The 19,627-nt window shown below is 37.4% G+C and overlaps 1 protein-coding gene across 4 annotated transcripts in view; it reads left to right on the top strand.

Annotated features, from left to right (window-relative positions):
* VPS41 (VPS41 subunit of HOPS complex) overlaps positions 1–19,224 on the top strand; it is a 105,891-nt gene extending 86,667 nt beyond the window's left edge. For 3 of the 4 annotated variants that reach the window (XM_086467876.1, XM_086467875.1, XM_086467878.1), the window contains 8 exons: positions 1,082–1,219; positions 4,053–4,107; positions 4,926–5,066; positions 6,572–6,708; positions 14,201–14,300; positions 15,111–15,155; positions 16,623–16,702; positions 18,280–19,224. In XM_086467876.1, coding sequence (XP_086324002.1) covers positions 1,082–1,219; positions 4,053–4,107; positions 4,926–5,066; positions 6,572–6,708; positions 14,201–14,300; positions 15,111–15,155; positions 16,623–16,702; positions 18,280–18,360 — 777 coding nt within the window. In that variant the 3' untranslated portion in view covers positions 18,361–19,224. Of the gene's footprint in view, positions 1–1,081; positions 1,220–4,052; positions 4,108–4,925; positions 5,067–6,571; positions 6,709–14,200; positions 14,301–15,110; positions 15,156–16,622; positions 16,703–18,279 lie in introns of those variants that run through there. The other variant, XM_086467877.1, reaches the window with a different exon arrangement.
* Positions 19,225–19,627: the final 403 nt, after the last annotated feature.

Below are 19,627 nucleotides of genomic sequence, written 5' to 3'. Positions count from 1 at the left end.
CCATAGCATTTTTACAATGGTAAAATAATTTTTAAATGTGTGCCTGTGAGAACTTGATAATATACTGCTTACTTGTTAACATACCGTGAGGTACTCCTTATGGCATTGCAGACTCTGCTCAATTACTTCTTGCTTGTACCCTTCCTCTTTCCCTACACAAAAATGGGGTTGGATGGTAGGTGCAGCTCTGAAGCATGTTTTGCTGATCCATGGAGACAGTGAACTGCCTGTCTTCCTAGAGCTGTAACTTCCATACGCTGCAAGATTGTTCTTGTTTGTGCAGAATTGTAATATCACTGTAAGCCTGTGGCTCCACATTGCTATTCCAAAAGCAGCTCTTCAGTTTCAACGTGTGCTGTCAGTGGAATACGTAACGTGGAACTGTGGGCTTGAGCTGTATTAGCGAGGGAAGTTTAACTTGCTGCGCTGTACAGGTGGGGCTCAGGGCATCAGTCTGGTGGAAATTGGGTTTATGCGTTAGAGATCTGATTATAGGAAGCAGCTCTGTGAAGTGTGCAGCCCCCAGCCCAAGAGCTTTGGAAAGACAACTGACTGATTGTCAGTTTATGGAAAAGATGCATCAGTTTCAAAGGGTGAAGCCTACTTCCTTTTGAATATAAGTGACCCTCGTGATCATTCTCAAGGCTTTTCTGTGCTCATCTAGGGAAGAAGGAGCTTTGCCATGGTATCTATACTTCAGGGTGCTTTGGTTAAAACATTTTGTATAGTAAAAGTTTCATATGTAGTTATCTGTAATGGTCAAGCATATCTAGATAACCAAAATGTTTCGTTTGACTTATTTCTCCAAAGTTTTCAAAATCCTGTAGTTTTCTTGAAGGTTAAAGGACAGTTACTGAAGTGTTGCTGAAAACCTGTTTTTCAGAGCTAGTTTTGGAGACTGCTGCGATGAAGGTACTTCAGAAAAATATAAAATTAGTCTTTTATATCAGGATTTAATCTCTGTGCCTTTTAGTATGTGTTAGCACATTCCTGAGAAAATTAGGAGGAGTTTTTTATTAGTGGAGAACGAATAATATTGTGTAAGTGATTTTGAGTTCTGATTCTCTTTTTTGATTCCTAGTATTTGCACAAGCTTTTCAAGAGAGACCACCATAAAGGCCAACGATATCATGAGAAACAGATCAGCCTTTACGCTGAATATGATCGTCCAAACTTACTACCATTTCTCAGAGACAGCACACATTGTCCGCTAGAGAAGGTAAGCCCCCAAAATCTAAACATAGGTCCTCGGTTTTTATGTCTGTAGTTTGTAGGGTTGTGAATTTGTAACTGTGTCTGGTACTGCCCTCTACTGCCAAAAGGAGGGATCCTTTGAGTTTATGACCTCACCTGCAGAAGATTGCTTTGCAGAGCTGGCTGACAGCTGAGAACTTCCTCTCTCAGCTCACAGGACAGGAATTGGTGGAGGGTTTTAATGCAGAAGTTTGAATTCACACTTGATGCGTACCTGCAGCATTTCTACTCATCAGTGCCTGGCTGGTTCTGGTTGCAAGAAATCAACAATCATTTTGACAAATCTGGGACTACTCAGTGTTAGATCTTGAAAAATGAGTAGCTGTAACTGCAGTTTTTCTGGCTTTGTATTCTAAAGTCCTAAGTTGCTTTTAAATAATATACACAATATAACAGTTACTGAACTAGCAGGACTGAAAGTATTTTGTCTTTGTACTTCTGCTAGGAGACTTGGGGTTTTACAGAGTACCGTGTTTCAACCCCCTTTAACCTTTTTTACATTTTTCTGCCTTGCTCTTTCTTGTCAAATTAAAAAAATAAATAGAGTTAAGGGCAGTCTTTGGTTTGTTTTTTTTTCCCCTGCTTGAATTAAAGGAATCAAATGGAAATTTAAGTTTTCCTCTTTAGTTGGGTCAGTATTTTATTATTTGTATTTGTTGCTGTTAATGGCCAAGCAGAGCAGACTTTGTGAAAGCATGCCTCTGTATGCAGCTGTAGTGATGACACCAGTGGAGTAGTTTTGAATGTAATATTGAATATAGCCTTTTACATGGTTGACATTCTCAAGAGAGCTAGTACTGTTCCTGGCACCTTATTTGCAACAGCAGGTGGAAGATACTTTGTTGGGATTGCAAGCTTGGTCTTTGTTGAAACTGTGACACGGAACTAGGTTGTCTCAGTGATCTTTTTAGACAATGAGCCTGAGAGGTTTCCAGCCATATAGTTTTGTCCACTGTTTTTGGCTTATTTGTTTTTAACTCATTCTCTCTTAGTTTTTGCTTTATGTATTATTTGTGGAGTCATGATTTTCTGTGTAAAACCTTACCTGCACTTTTTTATTTTCTTTTGGTGCAAATTAGTTTTAGTTATTGCAGATCCAACCACCTATCTTCAGTGGTGGGTGGTGCAGAAAAGTGCTGTATGTAAATGATGCAAGCACATTGCTGGCACTGCTTCGCTGAAGTTATGGGCTCTGAGCAAGAACGTGTCAGAGACTTGTGAAACTTTGGAAGGTGTGTTACAATAATGACCAAAGTGAGAGAAAAGTGTGTTATAAAAAGTGTTATTCTAACCTTACGTTAAAATGGTAATGTGTTCAAGAAGTTAAGGAAGAGAGGAACAATACCAACACTATATAAAACTTAGTTGCATATACTGTCACTGCTAATTCTGTAATTATACTTCTTACCATACATAACATGTAGTAATGCTTTTTGCCCCATACAAATCTTTGTTCTAAGGAAATAAAAGGGGACTAAGAATTTCCCAGTTACCAGTATTTTCAGTTCCAGTTAAGCAGATTCAGTGCAGTATATAAATTCAAAAAAGCAATGATATTTGAACAAATTCACACTTATTATTGCTTTAAAGAAATTATAAACCGGGCAGGAAGAAATAGTTCTTGTTCTTTAAAAGTAAGCGACTTTTATTCAAGTGCAGTTTAGCAAATGTTTTATAAAATGAACTGAAAAAAGAAGTGTGAATATTCCGCGTTTTCCTCTAGAGGGAGCACGACAGTCAAGAAACGTGCAGCATTCTGAACTGCTGAAAATCTGGTACTTTGTAGTCCAGCTTCTAAGTGGAGAGAAAAAAAGGCTGCCAGCTGTGTTTATAGCTTATTAGTATTGTTCTTTCCTCTGAAGTATCTGCTTGGTAATTCACTTACCCTTACCCCGAAATTTCTTGTCCAGATCTCTAATTTTCATAGAAATAAACTGAAAATTTGAATAATTTGAGCTCCACCTGTATCTTATACACTTGTAATTTTGATTTCCAAGTATGGAAGTTTTTATTGGTGAACAGTTTTCTTCACAGGAATGCCATGAATCTTGAGATTGCTTTCTGCTTCCAAATTGGAAACAGACATGGCATTGTTTATGGCATGCCAGCCCTGTTACTAGAAGCTTGTTGGTAATTAATTTGGTAGGTTTGATAATCGTGCTAAGTGTTTTTCAACTACACACAGATTCTGTAACTGCTTATGGTATTTAGCCTTCAGGTCTTTAAACCAAATTTGCAATAAATGCTTCCTTGTTATTCGTTCATATTTGCGCTATATTATTCTTGTACTGTCTTCTTGGATACAAAATTTGGAGAGCATTCTCCACCTCCCCAAACCATTCTGGTTACCCTGAGGAGATCTATGGTCTCATATTACGAATGAATGCCAAGCAGACCTTTGTTACTAGAGACCTCATAAGTCCACCTGCAGGAAACAAGTCTTAACAGGAGATAACCTTAGTGCTTTTGGATGGACCAACTTTTGGAAGCAGAAGAAAGAAGTTGCCGGTAGATTTAAAGGTAGAGATTGGCATAATCCAGACTGAAATACCTGTCCTGTCCCTGGATTTATTTAATCTTGGAGAAAAATTTTAAAAAATGCCATGGAGTTTCTCCTCTTAATTAATGCCAGAGGACCTGACAGTACAATATTAAGGGAGCTGTATTCCTGTCAAAATGAGTAATGCGACTTCATGGAGAAAGATCTTTAAGCCTCTTACAGCATTTGTGATCAATAAAATATCATGTTACATGGTTCCCTGTATTCTCTTTCCCTCCTTCCCTCCCTTAAATTCAAGGCTCTTGAGATCTGCCAACAGAGGAACTTTGTAGAAGAGACAGTCTATCTTCTGAGTAAGTAATGCTCAGTGTGATAAATTACAAAATGTTTTTAATCTTGTCATAAAGTCTATGCTGTGAAAATATATGATGTATTGTCTAATATAATTTAACGCGCTTTCGCAGAGGCAAAGTTGGTATGCAGTCAGTACAACCAAATAGCATGGTTTAGAAAATAAAACAAAGCACTGGATTAATCATATGATGTTTTAACTCCATGTATTGTGTTACTGTGTTTCTGATTTGGTGTTTTTCTGAGGTGTTGGAGGTGTTGAGGGGCTACAGGGAACAGGTTGAGAGGGGAGGTATTTTTGAGACAATCTTCAAGAGAAGAGTAATACTGTTAGTTTGAAGAGAGGGAAGAAGTAGTAAGATGTACTCATGGATTTATGTATAGTTCAACATTACTACTGCTACTTCATTTTCCCTTCTCTCATTTTCCATGGGTGTAAGTTGTGCTACACTTACTGCAAATTAAGAGTGCCCATGCTGGCTCTTGAAGAGGATGTTTCGTGTCATAGTTTACATGCATACACACACGCTCCCTTTTACGCTAGGTGTTGCTGCAGTTCAGAACCCCTAATATGACCCAACACATCCTCAGACAGGCTTCCGGTCCTGGTCCAGCAAAGTACTCCAAGCATTTGTTCAGATTATGCTGATTGCTCTGGGATTTGCATTCTTACATCAGATTTGATTGGATTTGGTGTTGGTTGAATTAGTCTGAGGAAACTTCACACTTATAAAATTCATGCTGAAAGAGCTTCTTAAAGCACTGAGCATTGATAAGCATTTGGGATTTATAATCTCTCTACTTATTTTTCTCCTTTTAGGCAGAATGGGTAATAGTCGCAGTGCCTTGAAGATGATAATGGAAGAATTGCAAGATGTAGATAAAGCTATTGAGTTTGCCAAGGAACAAGATGATGGAGAACTTTGGGAAGACCTCATTTTATATTCTATTGACAAACCACGTAAGCGGGATAGTTTCTCAAGAAGGCTTGCATGTGTGTTTTTTTGTGGAATACTATCGCAATTAAAGGGTTGAATTATCCACATGCATGTTTGAGAAGGCGTTTATGGATGGCCAGGGAGGTGTTCTGGTTTGTGGAGCACAACATAGCTATCCTACTGTGCGTAACAGCTTCCAGTAAGGCAGCATGTGGGCATTCTACAAAATGAGTACTTAGGGATTTAACATTTGACTAAGCTCTGCATAGTTATGTCCTTAATGACAAATGAAGGGGAGAATGGTGCTTTTAATTTGGCAGAATCAGGCTTTCTTTTTAGACAGCCTCAAAACAAAGTCTGCAGGCTTGATGAGGATGCTGTGTAGTGTGTTTATTGCAGCTGCTTCACTTTGAAATTCTGAAAATGAAGAACCTACACCTTCCTGCTTCTCAGTAGAAAAACTAATTTGTTTTGTTTCAGTGGCACAAAGGAAGGATCTGTAATTATGAGTGCATTTTGCCTTTCGTCCGTTATGTGAATAGCTACTCAAGTTTAAAGTTTAGATGGAATCAGAACCTGTCAGAATCTCATAAGCAACATCATTTTTCTTCAGCAGATAGATTCAGAGGAGTTCACAGGACTGAGAAAATAATTTTAATTATCTACTCCATTAGTTTTGCAACCTCTTCTGGGCTTTAAATCAAGGCTTCAAAGTCTCTCTTGGGTTTCCAAAGGATTGAATGTCTGGCAGAATTAGTGTCAGAATACATACCTCGTCAGCTTGGCCACTAATTCTGACAGGGCGAAGCAATCAAAATCTGTTATTCCTTTAGAAGAATGGTGTTCTCAAGTTACCATGCTTAAAGCAGTCCTTCACTAAAAGTGCTGCAACAGTTAGTGACACCTTTAGAGCAAATGGGATTCAAAGCATATAGAATTCTCTCAGTTCCATCTGCCCATATGCAGAGCGACTCCAGTGGTATTCCTTAGTTTTAGTGGTTGAAGAAGAAACACAGCTTCAGGTTCATCCTTCTAGTGTTTTGTTTAGCCAGGTGCACTTCAAAAAGCAAGAGACTTGTTTTGTGCTGCTCTCAGCAATGTTTAGAAACACATTGGAGTTACATTAAGTGCTTGAAAATTTGTTTTTAAACCCTGGAACTGGGAATGGAGTAGTCACATAATGTCGATAATTTTCTGGCTCTTATTTGCTGGAGTACACTTTTTATTGAATTGAAATGCATTATTTACTTGTGGGTTTCTGCTGGGTGCTCTGTTACCCCTTTTCTGAATACCCTAGGAGTTCTGTGAATTGCCAAAATGTGTCTTCCTCTCTTCTCCAAAGGCCTGTATTCAAGAAAGTACAGCTGCAAGAAACATATGTGGGCTATGTTAAAGTGGCTTAGTGTTATCTCTTAGTGGAGAACTGTCACAGAATCAGCCAAAACCTGTAGCTTGTCACCAAAGCATCCTTTAATCAGATATTTTGCTGGATTTTTTTATTAATTTCTTTGCCTCTTGGTTTTCACAGCTTTTATTACTGGTTTGTTGAACAATATTGGAACCCATGTTGATCCCATTCTTTTGATACACCGCATCAAGGAAGGTATGGAGATTCCTAATTTGAGAGACTCACTAGTGAAAATTCTTCAGGACTACAACTTGCAGGTAAATGTTGTGTTCTTCCTGTGATACTCATTTTCAGAGACAATAAAACTGCTTTGCCACTGAACAGCACAAGAAATGGCTGTCATGAAGGTTTGTTCATTTTGTAGACATCTGTCATTGACACTGCAGGTTGGGACGAAACTATGACAAAAAAGGTAGAAGTTTGTCAAGATGAATACTCTCTTCTCTTGGCTTCTGGCACTTCTAAATGTCTCCTATACTGTCATAAGCCAGGTGGGTAGGTAGAACTGGAAGGATCTTGGGTGATTCAGACTACTTTATACTGCCTGACTATCCAATATTGGAGAGTCTCATGACCAGTACTTTTCATTCTGTTTCATGTGTGTGGAGGCAGAGCACAGCATGCACTAAAACATTCACCAGGTATTAGAGCCGTATGTTGTCATACTAACTAAAGGAAGGTGAACTTTTAAAATCAAATTCATGTCTGTTGTGCAGAATGTGTTGATGTCTATGCATTTAAAAAAAAAAAAGACTGCTTATTGGTTTGTGGGATTTCCTGTCCCAGCATAATTGTACAGATATATGCTGTTCCCTACGTGATTCTGATGCGTGTTTGTAAGAATTTGCAAGAAGCGTACCTGTCAACATTCCTGAAAGTCACCGCAGACAGAGTTGCATTGCATACTTTACTTCTTCCTGCTACAAAAGGTGGCCCAAACTTCAGTTCCCTGTGACGCTGCTCTGCCCTCCAAGAGACATAAGGTTATAGAGCAGTTTGAACGCCTCCAGTGTGACTATGTGCAGTCCGAGGAAAACATAGCCCAGTAAGCAGCTGAAACTCCAGTTTTCTGACCTCGTAAACATTTGTTTCCCATCTGCTATTAGTCTTTGGACATCTCTAGCAAATAGGTGGGCTTGATGGTTTTCAGTAAGGTCATGGTTGGTCTCTTACCAGGCAGAATAAAGCCTATATCTGCTTGAGGCTTCAATGATGTTAGAGGACTTTTTAAAAATGCAGGATTTAAGCCTTTCCAAGGGTTTTTCCATTGTTTTCTTGTCATATGGGCTTTAGATTATGACTTTCGCTATTTCAAAGAAGCATTTTAAGTCTCTTATTCTCCTGGTGCTCATTAAGTGCAAGGAGCTACCCCAGATAAACAGGCACATGTCTTCATATAATGCACATTGTAACATTACTTCCAGTTTTAATTGACTTTGTGAGATACTAATATCTTTCCCAAATAATACTAGCTAAATATCATGCTGCGTTTAAACAGTTGCATGCTGCTGTCAGTACCCTGCTGCTTACACTGCTGATCCTCCTGTTCCTGCATTCTCTTGAAATCAAAAGGTAATTTTTGGTGTGTCTGCAGGCAGACTGCAAAAGTGCTGTGTGCATAGCTACTGCTTTACACATATGCAAAGCATATTGTGTGGCTTCAGACAAAGCTGATGACATTGTTTGGACACATTTCGGGGAGGGAAGAATCACTTTGTCTTCAAATACCTTTTAACAAAATTACTTTGGGATTAAAAGGATGTATTTAACCTTCAGAGTGGTATCTAAAATTATTTGCTGTTAGCATTGAAATGCTTCATGGATTTCAAATTAATTCACTTTGAAGTAGATTTGGATAGCTCTAGGGCTAAAATTTAGATCTCGCAGGAATAATAGAAATTAGGAAAGCTTAGTGTAATTTGTGCTTGGCTTGCTTGTACGACAGCAAAACAATATAGCCAAAAAAACCCAGGGACTATTTATCTTTAGAGAAATGTAAGCTATAGCTTGAAATAAAACTGTTTCTGAAGTGTTAGACGCAATATAAAGTGCAGCATTTATGAACAGATAATTGTGTGTCTACACTGAAATTTAGAGTTATGATCGAAGCTCTTGCACACTCACCTAAGTAGCCTTAGATTGACAAGCTGAAATTTTATAGCAAGACTGTTTCTGCATTCAGCTTATGCGTCAGGACATGGCTGGGACTTCAAGTAAATGTCTAAAGGGCCTCTCATTGCTGAGGGCAATTCTGCCCTAGCTTCATCATGACTGCTGCCTCAGGAGCTGTTTTAAAACTAGCTTTTGGTTGTTTGTATGATGTCTGCTCACACCTTCACGTCACGTTGTATAGGTTCATGGTGAGAAGTCCATGTCCTCTATTTTGGCCTGGCACAACTCTTTGGATTTTTGTAAAAAATTCCTGATTTGTATCACATACCAAACATTTTGAATTCATACAGAAATCCAAATTTCATTGTCTGGGACCTTCTGTAATTTCATCTCTTTGGATCTCAAGCTCTATGCATGTAAGTTTTATTGTTCCCATTTTCAAAGGCAAAAAAGGAAAATCTTGTGCCCAAGACCCACAAAGGAGGTGTGCAGGTGAAATTAGAACCTGTTGCTTGGCTTGTAAGTCACTGCGTAACACGAAAATTATGATGATCTTTTCATAACGTTGGCTCCCCTAAAGGTATTACAGCTGTGCCATAATACCTTTTGCCAGCCCCGATAAGATTGTTTTATGCTTATATAAGTATGCTGATGCAGATTTCCTGTTATACTCTTAAATTTCCATAGCAGTAAACTTTACATTAGATGTGATTTGAAATATCGTTAGGAGCTAAAAGCAATGCCTTTGACAGATGTTGTCTTTTTGAAAACAATTCTTTACATCCCAGCAAAACCAAGTGATTCAAATTTAATGGCTGCCAAATCATGCCATATGTGGCTTACAGTGTGCATTAGAGAATGCAGCAAAGGCGTCTACTAATGTAACAAAATTTGTTGTAACTTTTTTTTTTAGTCCATGATCTTCCCTGAATAATTTAAGTTTTTATTAATGTTGGCATTCTGCAGACTGATTGCTTCACTGTAACAAATTACCGGCCATTAAATGAACCACTGCAACTGTTCTACATGCTGCTCATAAGCTCTAAAGTAAGGTGGTTAACTAAACCTTTGAAAAAGAGTTAGTATCTGTTCACTATCAACCAACCAAGCATGGCACTAAGATAGAAACAGGGATTCTATTGGGTAAAAGTAAAATGTAGATCATATGAGACTTTGCTCTTGGACTACAACATCAATTAAGTACTACTAATTTGCTTTTGCTCTGACGTTACAGCTGTGCTTTACAAGTAGGGATCTATTACGTTGCCTTATTATTCTTCAAGAATACCCATTTTTGTTTTCCGGCTTCAGGAAATGCAATTCTGCCATGAACTTAAAACTGAGCAGACTCTTAAATATTCTCCTAAGCAGGAAAAGGTTTAAGTACTCACTTAAGTTGTTTTCTGAATTGGGATTAAAACTCCAAGTGGCTATTTTTGTTCTGTTTTTCCCCTCCTGAGGATCATTTATGACAGCATCTTCACTTTATCATCCTCTGAGTTAATATATTAAAAACATAGTACGTAATCAAGTGATACTGATCTATTGTAGTGATGAAAGTTTATTTACTGCTGAAATAATACTGATTTTAGAGTTTATATACAGTAACATTCATAGGCAACAAAGTTTTGAAGACATAGGTGACAGGGTTATAGTTGTCTGAAGTTTAACAGGAATATTTATCAAGTAAAGTGTAGTCTAAAATCTTTTTATTATATTTTGTATCTAACTCCTAAAATCTAGTTCTTTGGTGTCATAAATTTGTAGGTAAAATAGACCACAGATTACTTCCTTTAAATTTATAAACTCCTGAAGATGCGTTGTTTTAAGGAGAAACCTTATTTATTAGAAATGACACATTCCTAGCACATTTGTTATTTGATGGCGAATAAATCACCATTCTTCCATCAACAGTTCCAACCTAACTGAACACCATTCAAATCTATGGCAAGCTAACCAAATTGAGTCAAGTCATATTCATACCCTGACAAAAGTTTAATAATTTTCATCTTTACTGCTTGCATTTAAAAGTGTTTTCAAAAACACAGAATCAAAACTCAACTTTGTCTCTGTACAGTGGAAAAGTTGTTGGCAGTATAACTTTAGTTTGGTTTCCACACATAGACATTGCTTCTCTGAGGCTCATACAGAACCTCTGCTCCCATTAGGAATTTACCAGTGCAATTATTTTTTAAAAAATCCCTTAGCCAACACAATTAGGGCAGTAATGCTCTTACTTGAAAATTGTAGGAAAATCAGCATTTACTAGTATAGCTATGCAAAAATATAAATTCAAGCTGCTATTTTTTTTTTTCAGTGAAACCAGTACTACCGATGTTTTTATGAAACTTCTTTAGACTGAAACTCATCAGTTGTACAATGGTTTGGTCTTAACAAAGACCTTCTTTCTCAAATATACTGTTAAAGTTTGTATATTTCTTAAAATAAGTCATGTGATCATGCTTCAGGTTTCTAAATGTATTTGTATCACGTGTCTCTCAGAGAAGGCTGAAAGAAAAATCCCCTTATTTGTGCACTTGTGAGTTAGTTATAAGCGTGTTACACTTTCCAAATGTATAAAATAGGTGTCTTTTCAGCTTCAGTCTATACCCAAGTGAAACTTAGGAAATGCTTGTGGTGTTGGAAGAGATTTAAATACCTCCATCATTTCAGAAAGAAATGTTTAATTTCTTATCCTTTGTATTACAGTTCTTAAAAGAAAACTTCAAGAGGTGTTGGTATTCTAAGACTTTTTTTTCCCCTAGTTTTAAAATACAAAAGCAATTTGTTTAGATGCAGTACGTCTATATTTTGTGGATTAGCTCTTTTACTCAAATGTTGGCTTATTAGTTTGCGCTTCGATTGAACCTGCAGTAACTCCGGTGGATAACAGGGATTCAGCCACTCATAGAATTCACATCTATTTATTCATAACAGAGCTTATGAACCAATAGACCCCAATGGTAATCTGATGAATGCTGCTTGAAACAGCACCTGGAAAAATTGTTGAGTTTTGCTCCTGAACATGAATAAGCTGCTGTTCAGACACCTTGGAGGCACTAGGGTGCAGGTGGCAGCTTGCACAGAGGGACATCTGGCTTTTGGTTGTAAAGGCTAAAAATAATGTGCTTTTAATGGTGGTCATGATGCCGTTTGGAAGGATTTGGTTAATTGGCCTCGAGAAACTTGGACGTGTTTGAGGGCTAAGCTGAATCAAGGCCTGAATTTATTCCCAGAGCTTTGAGTACACCCTTTCTAATCAACTGTGTGCTGCAGTGTTTTCCTTTAAAGGTAGTCTTAGGCATTTGTAAATCAGGACTTTTATAATTAAATAGAAGGTTTTATGGATTCTGATTTGAATTATGCAGTAGCATCTTCCCTAATATAGTCAGAAAATTAACTAAAATTCTTTTCCGCAATAAATGTTTTGATTTCAGCAGTTTTCATTAATTTGATAAAAAGCATTTTATCTGCCTAAAACTTCTTTCTGTAGGTGTACCATGCTGTCCTGCTTGTGCTTACAATGATGTGCTTTTAAAGGGTAAAAAAAGTTTAGTTTCATCCTCTCTGAGTCCTATTTCTTCTCCTCGGAAAGTGGTTTCATTACAGATTTATGCCTGATGTCAGTTTTAATTTTAGCCTAATCTTTGGGTGCACAGTTATATACTTCTCCCTCCTTTCAGTGTAAAGAAGTTAACACAAACATTCTTTCTCCCTCTGTCTCACCTCCAAATTCCTTCTCCTGCTTCTCTTTCTGTAACGCTTAAATTATCCATCTCATCTTTGAGCTCTTCAAATCTGTTTCTGCAGAAGTGTTGAGATTTATTACCTTGAGATCTGACATTTCACATTCTTCATTGTGACTTTTCTTTTTATATAACAATAGCTGCCTACCCTATTCCATTTCTAGCAAATTAAGGTCTGATAAACAGTCATTGAATGTGGTATGGAAAAATCTTAGTGGAGTTTAAGTGGGGGAAAAATAATGCATGTGTCTTATAAGATACATCTTATAAGATATTTCTGTAACTTCTGGTTTTTAAGGCATCAAACAGTATTGAGGTTTTACAGTGACCTAATGATGTCTACTGTTTCCCTCTTTTTTTTTTTTTTTTTTTAATGAAGCTTTCCTATTTGCACTCTGTATTTTAAGTAGAAAATAGTAAATCATGCTCCCTTATTCACATTGTATGTCTGTTCCGCTTCTCTCATGTAACAAGCTTGCTTTGCTCCTTTTACGTAAACACTGGATTTTTCATCTGCTTGTGCTGCCTGCAGCTAGCAAAGACTCCAGTATATAGCCAAGACCTCATCCACTTGAAGTTATTTACCTGTCTTTGTGAAATAATTCGCTGATTGAGAATATTTTGAATCAGGCAAGCACTCATTCTGAAAGATAGTCTCACTCAATTGTCCTTGCAAAAAGTTTCCAGTATTTTTTTTCCAAGTCAGTGACATTTTTCTATATTTAAAACAAAATTTAACGTTCCCTGTTGCCCTGGGATAAAGTTGGAAGGGGAGAGACATACTCGGATAGTTTCTGAGATTATGACATATAAAAATGATTTGTTTTCTGAGTGTTTGTCTTCTAGAGCTGCATTTGGTTTCTGTTGCTCTGAAATATTTTATAGCTCAGTGTGTCTAATATTGGAGAATGTCATTTACCCACTGACATGCCCACTTTGAAATGCTTAAAGCGTAACTCAATTTTATTTTTTTTGTATATATTTCAGATTTGCAGCCTTAACTGTATATCATTCTTGGCAGCGTGTCCTTATGACTTCACAATATGTATGTGAGAAGATAGGGGTTTGGACAGTGTTCACCTGGCTGTAAAATCTATCATTATACTACTTTTTAGGTATTTGCATTAGCTGTATTGTGGACTATTTTAGAAAGCTCAATGTCTCCTGCAATGCAAATAATCAGGAGAAAGGAATGGGCATTGCCTCTTTGTACCACTTTTTTGGTAGGGTCGTTCAGGTTGGAATTGACAGCGAGCTTCATTTGAAAGCACTTTTCAGAGTGTTGTCTTAGAAACAAATTTCCAAACATCAGTTTGGGAAGAAGAAAAATTCCACAAGGCTTATTTGGGTTTGTCATATTTTCGTACTTACTTCATTAAGGCTCTGTATAATTTTAAGGCCCTTGGTTCCTTTTTGTGTTTCACAACATTGTCAGGCAATGACACATTAATCTAATTAAAAATATTAAGTAAGTCGAAAGGTGGCCAAGCCTTTTGCTGAAGGGGAGTCAACTCTGGACCTTTGGTTAGTTGTATTGACATTTAATGCTGCTTATAAATAACACCTCAGCAGGAAATGTGTTTGAACAAAATAAATTTTGAATTGCTGTGTTTATGAAGGTTTTATGAGTTTCAAATGCCTTTCTTAAAGAAGACAGGAAAGATATGGGTAGAAGAAGTTTTGAAAGTTATTTTTTTATGTGAGTTTTTCATTTAGGTAGAGCTGGTGGTGACTGGAGGTTCCTCCTTTCCCTCATTTATAATAGCTTGAAAAGTCTTAAACATTCCTTGTGCTCTCTTTGGCAGCAGAAACCCAGCGGAGACTTGCCAAGATAGTTAATAGCTGCCCATCTATTCAACCACCGCTGTATTTGTGTTCTTTGCGCCAACAGATCTTGCTGCGGGAAGGCTGCAAAAAGATACTTGTTGCCGATTCCCTTTCTTTATTGAAGAAAATGCATCGAACTCAGATGAAGGGTGTTCTAGTAGACGGTGGGTACAGGGGAGACATGGTGACTTTCAAGGTTTTGAAGTCTTTTACTTGGTTTATAGACGCAAGCCACATGACTGTCAGCTTTGGAAGCTGCTCAAAAGCCTGAGTATTGTGCCTTATTTGTAGAGTGTAGTAGGATGCTAGCTGCTTTCCCCTTAGCGAAGGAACTACCCGTGTCTCAAAAAGTACAAGACTCAGCGCGTAGCTTTTTGCCTTGATCAGTCTCTGCATAGCCAGTAGCGTATTGTGACCTGCAGTGTGTCTGTAAAGGTGAAAAATGCTGTTCAGTGCCAACACAGATAGTCAGGTAATAAAAGTCTGTAACCAAAACAAAAGCTACAAGATAGTTTTCAGAAATGGTTGAAAATATTTTGCAAAGTGCTAATGATGTGTGTGAGCAGCACTGTAATTCACACCAGCTGAGTGTTAATACCAAGAGGCAAAAGCTAACAGGACGGAGGATCAGAGCTTCTGCTACAAAACGCTGCAGAGAGATCAGGCACCCATCCTGTGCTCCTTTTTTTCAGCTTGCCTTGTGCCTCTACAGTGCTGATCCTAAGCAGCCTCACTCCTGCAGTTCTGCCATCGTCAAGATTAGAAGATCTAAACATTTCTCATGCTGTTAATAGAAATGCTGCTTCAGTATTGCTGTTTAATCTTTAATAGACTCTGTTAGGCATCTTAAGAAAATACTTGAAGACCAAGCTTCATTTCTGTAATAACAGTATGTTCATGCCGGCTTTGTAGAAAAGTAAACGTGAAGTTAGTTAACAAAGCCCTTACAAGTTTGATTTGTTTTGTTTTTCCAGAGGAGAATATCTGTGAATCATGTCTGTCTCCAATACTTCCTTCAGGTAGGATGCTTTTCTAGAAGAGAAAGAGGTTGTCTATTTTTTTTTGTTATTATTTTCAAAGGAACTACTATTTACTTCATAAAAATGTTTAGTAATCTCTCTTGGTAATAACTGTATAAATTTCAGTCTCTTGTGCAAAGCTTCCTTATGAATTCTGATGTGGGGGTGGAGTCTAATTTGAACTTCTTTTTGTTTCAATAAACCCAGATTTTCTTTCTTTTTCATGTTTGACTTCCTTATTTTCTGTTTTGAAACACATGGAATGCAAGGCAACTTTTAATTCCATCAACATACCTATTCTCAAAGATTATTAGAACCACAAAACTAAGCTGTTGCTGCCAAATCTTGTTCGACTGTTAAACTATTTAGACTGAACTTGTTAGATTACGAAGTTTTATGGAATATACTTTTTGTCCAAGAGGTAGAAAACTCTTGGCTTCAGTCACTGCTGTCATATTTGAAACAACTTACAACAGACTGTAGTTTTAAAACGTCTTCTAAAGTTAGTTTTGAAACTAGAAATTCAGGAAATTATTTTGAAGATGCACATTCTGCAAGGCAACTGTAGGTCAGAAATACCAATATAGTTGTTGGGCATTTTAAGAAGAAATAGTTTGACTGTGCGAGTATCTGTCATGGCATCTTCAAACAAGAATACATAAGACAAAGTATACGGATGCACCTATTTTTTGTTTGCCAAGCGTGCGTGGCCCAATAGAATCACTTACAGATTTTTAATCTGATTTCTGCCATTTTTCACTTAAATAAAACCAACTATACCCTGGTCACATGCACCAACGTACAGACCACAGCAGTCACATGGTGATAGTGAACCTGGCAGAGCTGAATGTGCTAGGACCTTGAGGGGGTGTGTGTCGCGGGAATGGGAGCCAAGGAATCGAATGTGGATGATGCTGATGAGCGAGATGGTTATTCTTTGGCTATGTGGATGTTGTATGTAGGCTTCTAATTGGCCTAAGTATTCATGTGGGAATCAAAAGGCACATTGTTGTGCACTTAGGCAGCTTCTTGCCAAACTTCCAGATCATGGCATGCAGTGTAGGCCCTAGAACTGCTTCACGTTCTGGTTCTCCCTGCACTAGTGCAAGAATTTTTTTGCTAACTTTCCTCCAAAATGGCTGAATTATTTGGTGGTAGTTTACTCTTCTCCTTCCCCAAGTTTAGCACGTAGCACATATTGACGTGAAAAAATTTCTGGTGAAAAGGTGCACAGTATTTAAGCCACAGACTAAAATTGTCTTGTAACTCTATCCCTCGGACACATTACCTGAAGCCATGGCTCCTCATCATTTCTGTAAATGAGCCAGAATAATGTGGAAATTAATTTGAGAGATGTTACTTGATGTTTCTATCTGTATAACAGAATGCAGGCATGTACTGCTGTAGCCACTGAATCATCATTTGTTTCATCGCCTGTTGTAATTAATTTTCTTTTCTCTTTCCCAGATGCATCTAAGTCCTTCAACGTGGTAGTGTTCCACTGCAGACACATGTTTCACAAAGAGTGCCTCCCGGTATCTAACACGGTAAGGAGCTAGCTTAATCTCTCTGACACCTTCGCTAAAGATAAAAGGACAGATCCTTTCCTTTGTCAGCTGTGGAGAAGGGCATGGGTCTGTCAGGAATTATGTAATATGATTGCAGTGATTATTTCTGATGATACCCCATAGTAGTGTGTGACTGAGTTTAGGGCCACTGCAACTAAAGTTCATCCAATTTAGAAAGAAATTGCTGCTATTTGAGAAGTATCTTATCACTTTCTTCAATCTGAATATGCAATGCAGCTTTGAGACATACAGGGAATACGACCGGTTTGATTCATTTTTTTAATTAATTTCTTTCCCATTGCAGCTCTCACTTTAATTATGTTTAATTAAAGACAAGAATAAAGATATTTTCTCAAGTGAACAATATTAAATGATTCTCACCTGGAAGAAAAAAAAAAGTCACTCATTTCAGAGTGATTATTTAAATATCTTTTTAATCATCTTTATGCTCAGAACATTTTTTTCTTCAGCACGGAAATATTCTTTTCCTTTCTTTTTTTTTTTGCGTGAAAACAAACCAAAAAAAGGGAGATATAACCAGTTTTGAATTTAGGAATGAAAGCATCGGAATGGTAACAAAATCGCAAAGGAAAGAAAATTCAGGCTTTTCTGCTTCTGTATCTGTCTCTGAAAATGAACATCTAGTGAAAAAATATCTTTGGTGAATCACTTAGTCTGCAAATAACCAAGCAAAGTGCTTGTAGCCATATGGTTCAGCATGTATACTTAAGTATGTTACGAAAATCTTACTGAGTTAGATCGTTTGCATGAGAAAGCCCAACAACTAGTAAATATTTATTTAAACAATATTTACCACGAATGTTATTATTTGAGAAATAATCTAAAATTTATCTAGCATTTGCAGTTTTCTGGGACAGGTAACTTGGCAGATGGGATTTTTAAATGTGACATGGATATCACATGATATATATTCTATAATACATGTGAATGTACATAGCTATCTGCATATATCTGAGCCAAATTCTCCACTGCTATAGTAAGCCTTGGCCTTAGGTAATCGGTTGTGTTACTGGTAAAATACTGAAGAGAAAGTAACGCGTGCATAAAGCATCACACAGAGCTGAACACAGGAGTAACAATAAACACGTATTTGATATCAAATGGACAGTATTCGGGCCATATTCTCAGCTGTTGGAAATCTGTGGAGCACTATCCAAAGACAGAGCTGTGACTTAAGACATCCAGCGTTAGTGGAGCCGACCAAGTGACTTACTGTCTTCTTTATCTATGAAGAAAATCAGTGATGCTTTTGACTCTGATTTTAATTTTTGTTGTGGCGGAAATTTAACCACTCCTGGAGGGTGGTGGTAGTGTGCTTGGAGTGAGTGGAGTACTGCCTTCTGACTCCAGAACTGGCTGCTTTATTATGTTCTTTTATATCACCTTCCTACACCTATCCACGAGTATGTTGAAAGGGAACAGCCTGACTGTGAACAGTAACATTGAGAAAGGCATGAGCGCTTTGTATTCATCTTCCCACATTCCAGTGTGGCTACATTTGTCTAAGAGATTCTTGTTTTCTTTCTAATTTCTAGGTGTCTTCTGTCCAGTTCTGCAACATATGCAGTGCCAAACACCGAGGGCCCGGAAGCGCAATCCTGGAGATGAAGAAATAGCAGTTCCCTAGTTCTCCGTGACAGTCTATGACACCATATCTCTTAGGACCATGCAGAGCCACTGTAGTTTCTGTTAGTCATCATTTCTGTATACAATTCTGATTGTGATTTAAGACTGGTTTCTGTAAATTATCCAGATTATTGAACATATTTGGGAAAGAGAGAATGTGAAAATCTTTACCTAGTAAGTCTTTGTTATGCAATTCATTTCACTGGACTTTGCTCAGCTCATTACTTAACTCTGGAACAGAAAAGAAATAAAATGGGAAGAAAAGAACCAGTTTGAAGATTTGTGCTTGCAATCACTTAGTGTGCTTTACAGTTTGGAGCCGTATCAGGCTTGTGGTTAGATATTGTGAAGAAAGATGAATTGCTATGAATTCAGCTCACCAAACTATTTTAGTCCTGATTTAGTCTATTAGTGAACTGTTTAACTTGAGACCCATAGGAGTCTGACTGCTTTCAGTGGACCTGCTTCAGGACTTGAAGCTGTGTGCTGGCTCCTGTGTTAAATTAACAAGCTCGTTAACAGTTAATTCCAGACATTGGTGATCTACCATGGTTGTATGGTTACATATTCATAGTTTGTTATAAACTAGTTATTTTCTCAATTATTCTTCACAATGTCGTAGTTTAAGGTGGGCTTTTGTCATGTTAAAATCATCCAGAAACTCTATTTTTAAATTACAGCAGTAGGTCTTTACATTTATTTTATGTGTGGTTGTAGCGCATGATTTCATTTAAGCACAGGATGGGGGAAAAATCCGACCTTTCAAAGGTAATGTCTCTAGGAGTTTCGTTTGGCCTTAAGAATTTAATAACTAATTAAATAAGTCTGTTCGGGTGCTAACAAAAAACATTAAATTTCAAGTGTTCCGTTTTGTTCATCCAAAGGAGGCGATCTTTCAGAATGTCTTCACAGTAATGTAATCTCTTTATAGTGTTCTCTAAGAAAAGTAATTTTTCAGAACTCCCAAGATTTTTTTCCTCTTTTTAATAACTGGAGTTTGAAAGTAAAAATACATTGTTTACCATCAAATTATGAGGTTTAAACAGGTAGTTAACATCGTAAGTTCTGAATAAGGGTATAGCGATACTGCAGTGTATCTGTAAGACTGGAAACACCTCTAAGTTCTTCTGTACCTTATTCCCATGTAGGTACACCTTAAAATAATTTATATTGTAAAACTTGGGTTTCTAGTTTATGTAAATTCATTACACTCTTTTGATATCCTCCAGGCAGTTGGCTGAGCTGGTCTAGCAATCT

Source organism: Leptosomus discolor, chromosome 7 (genome assembly GCF_034619465.1).
Source record: "Leptosomus discolor isolate bLepDis1 chromosome 7, bLepDis1.hap2, whole genome shotgun sequence".
Taxonomy (NCBI): Eukaryota; Metazoa; Chordata; class Aves; order Leptosomiformes; family Leptosomidae; genus Leptosomus; species Leptosomus discolor.
Note: the sequence above shows the minus strand (reverse complement) of the source record. Positions and strands in the feature narration are given on the sequence as shown.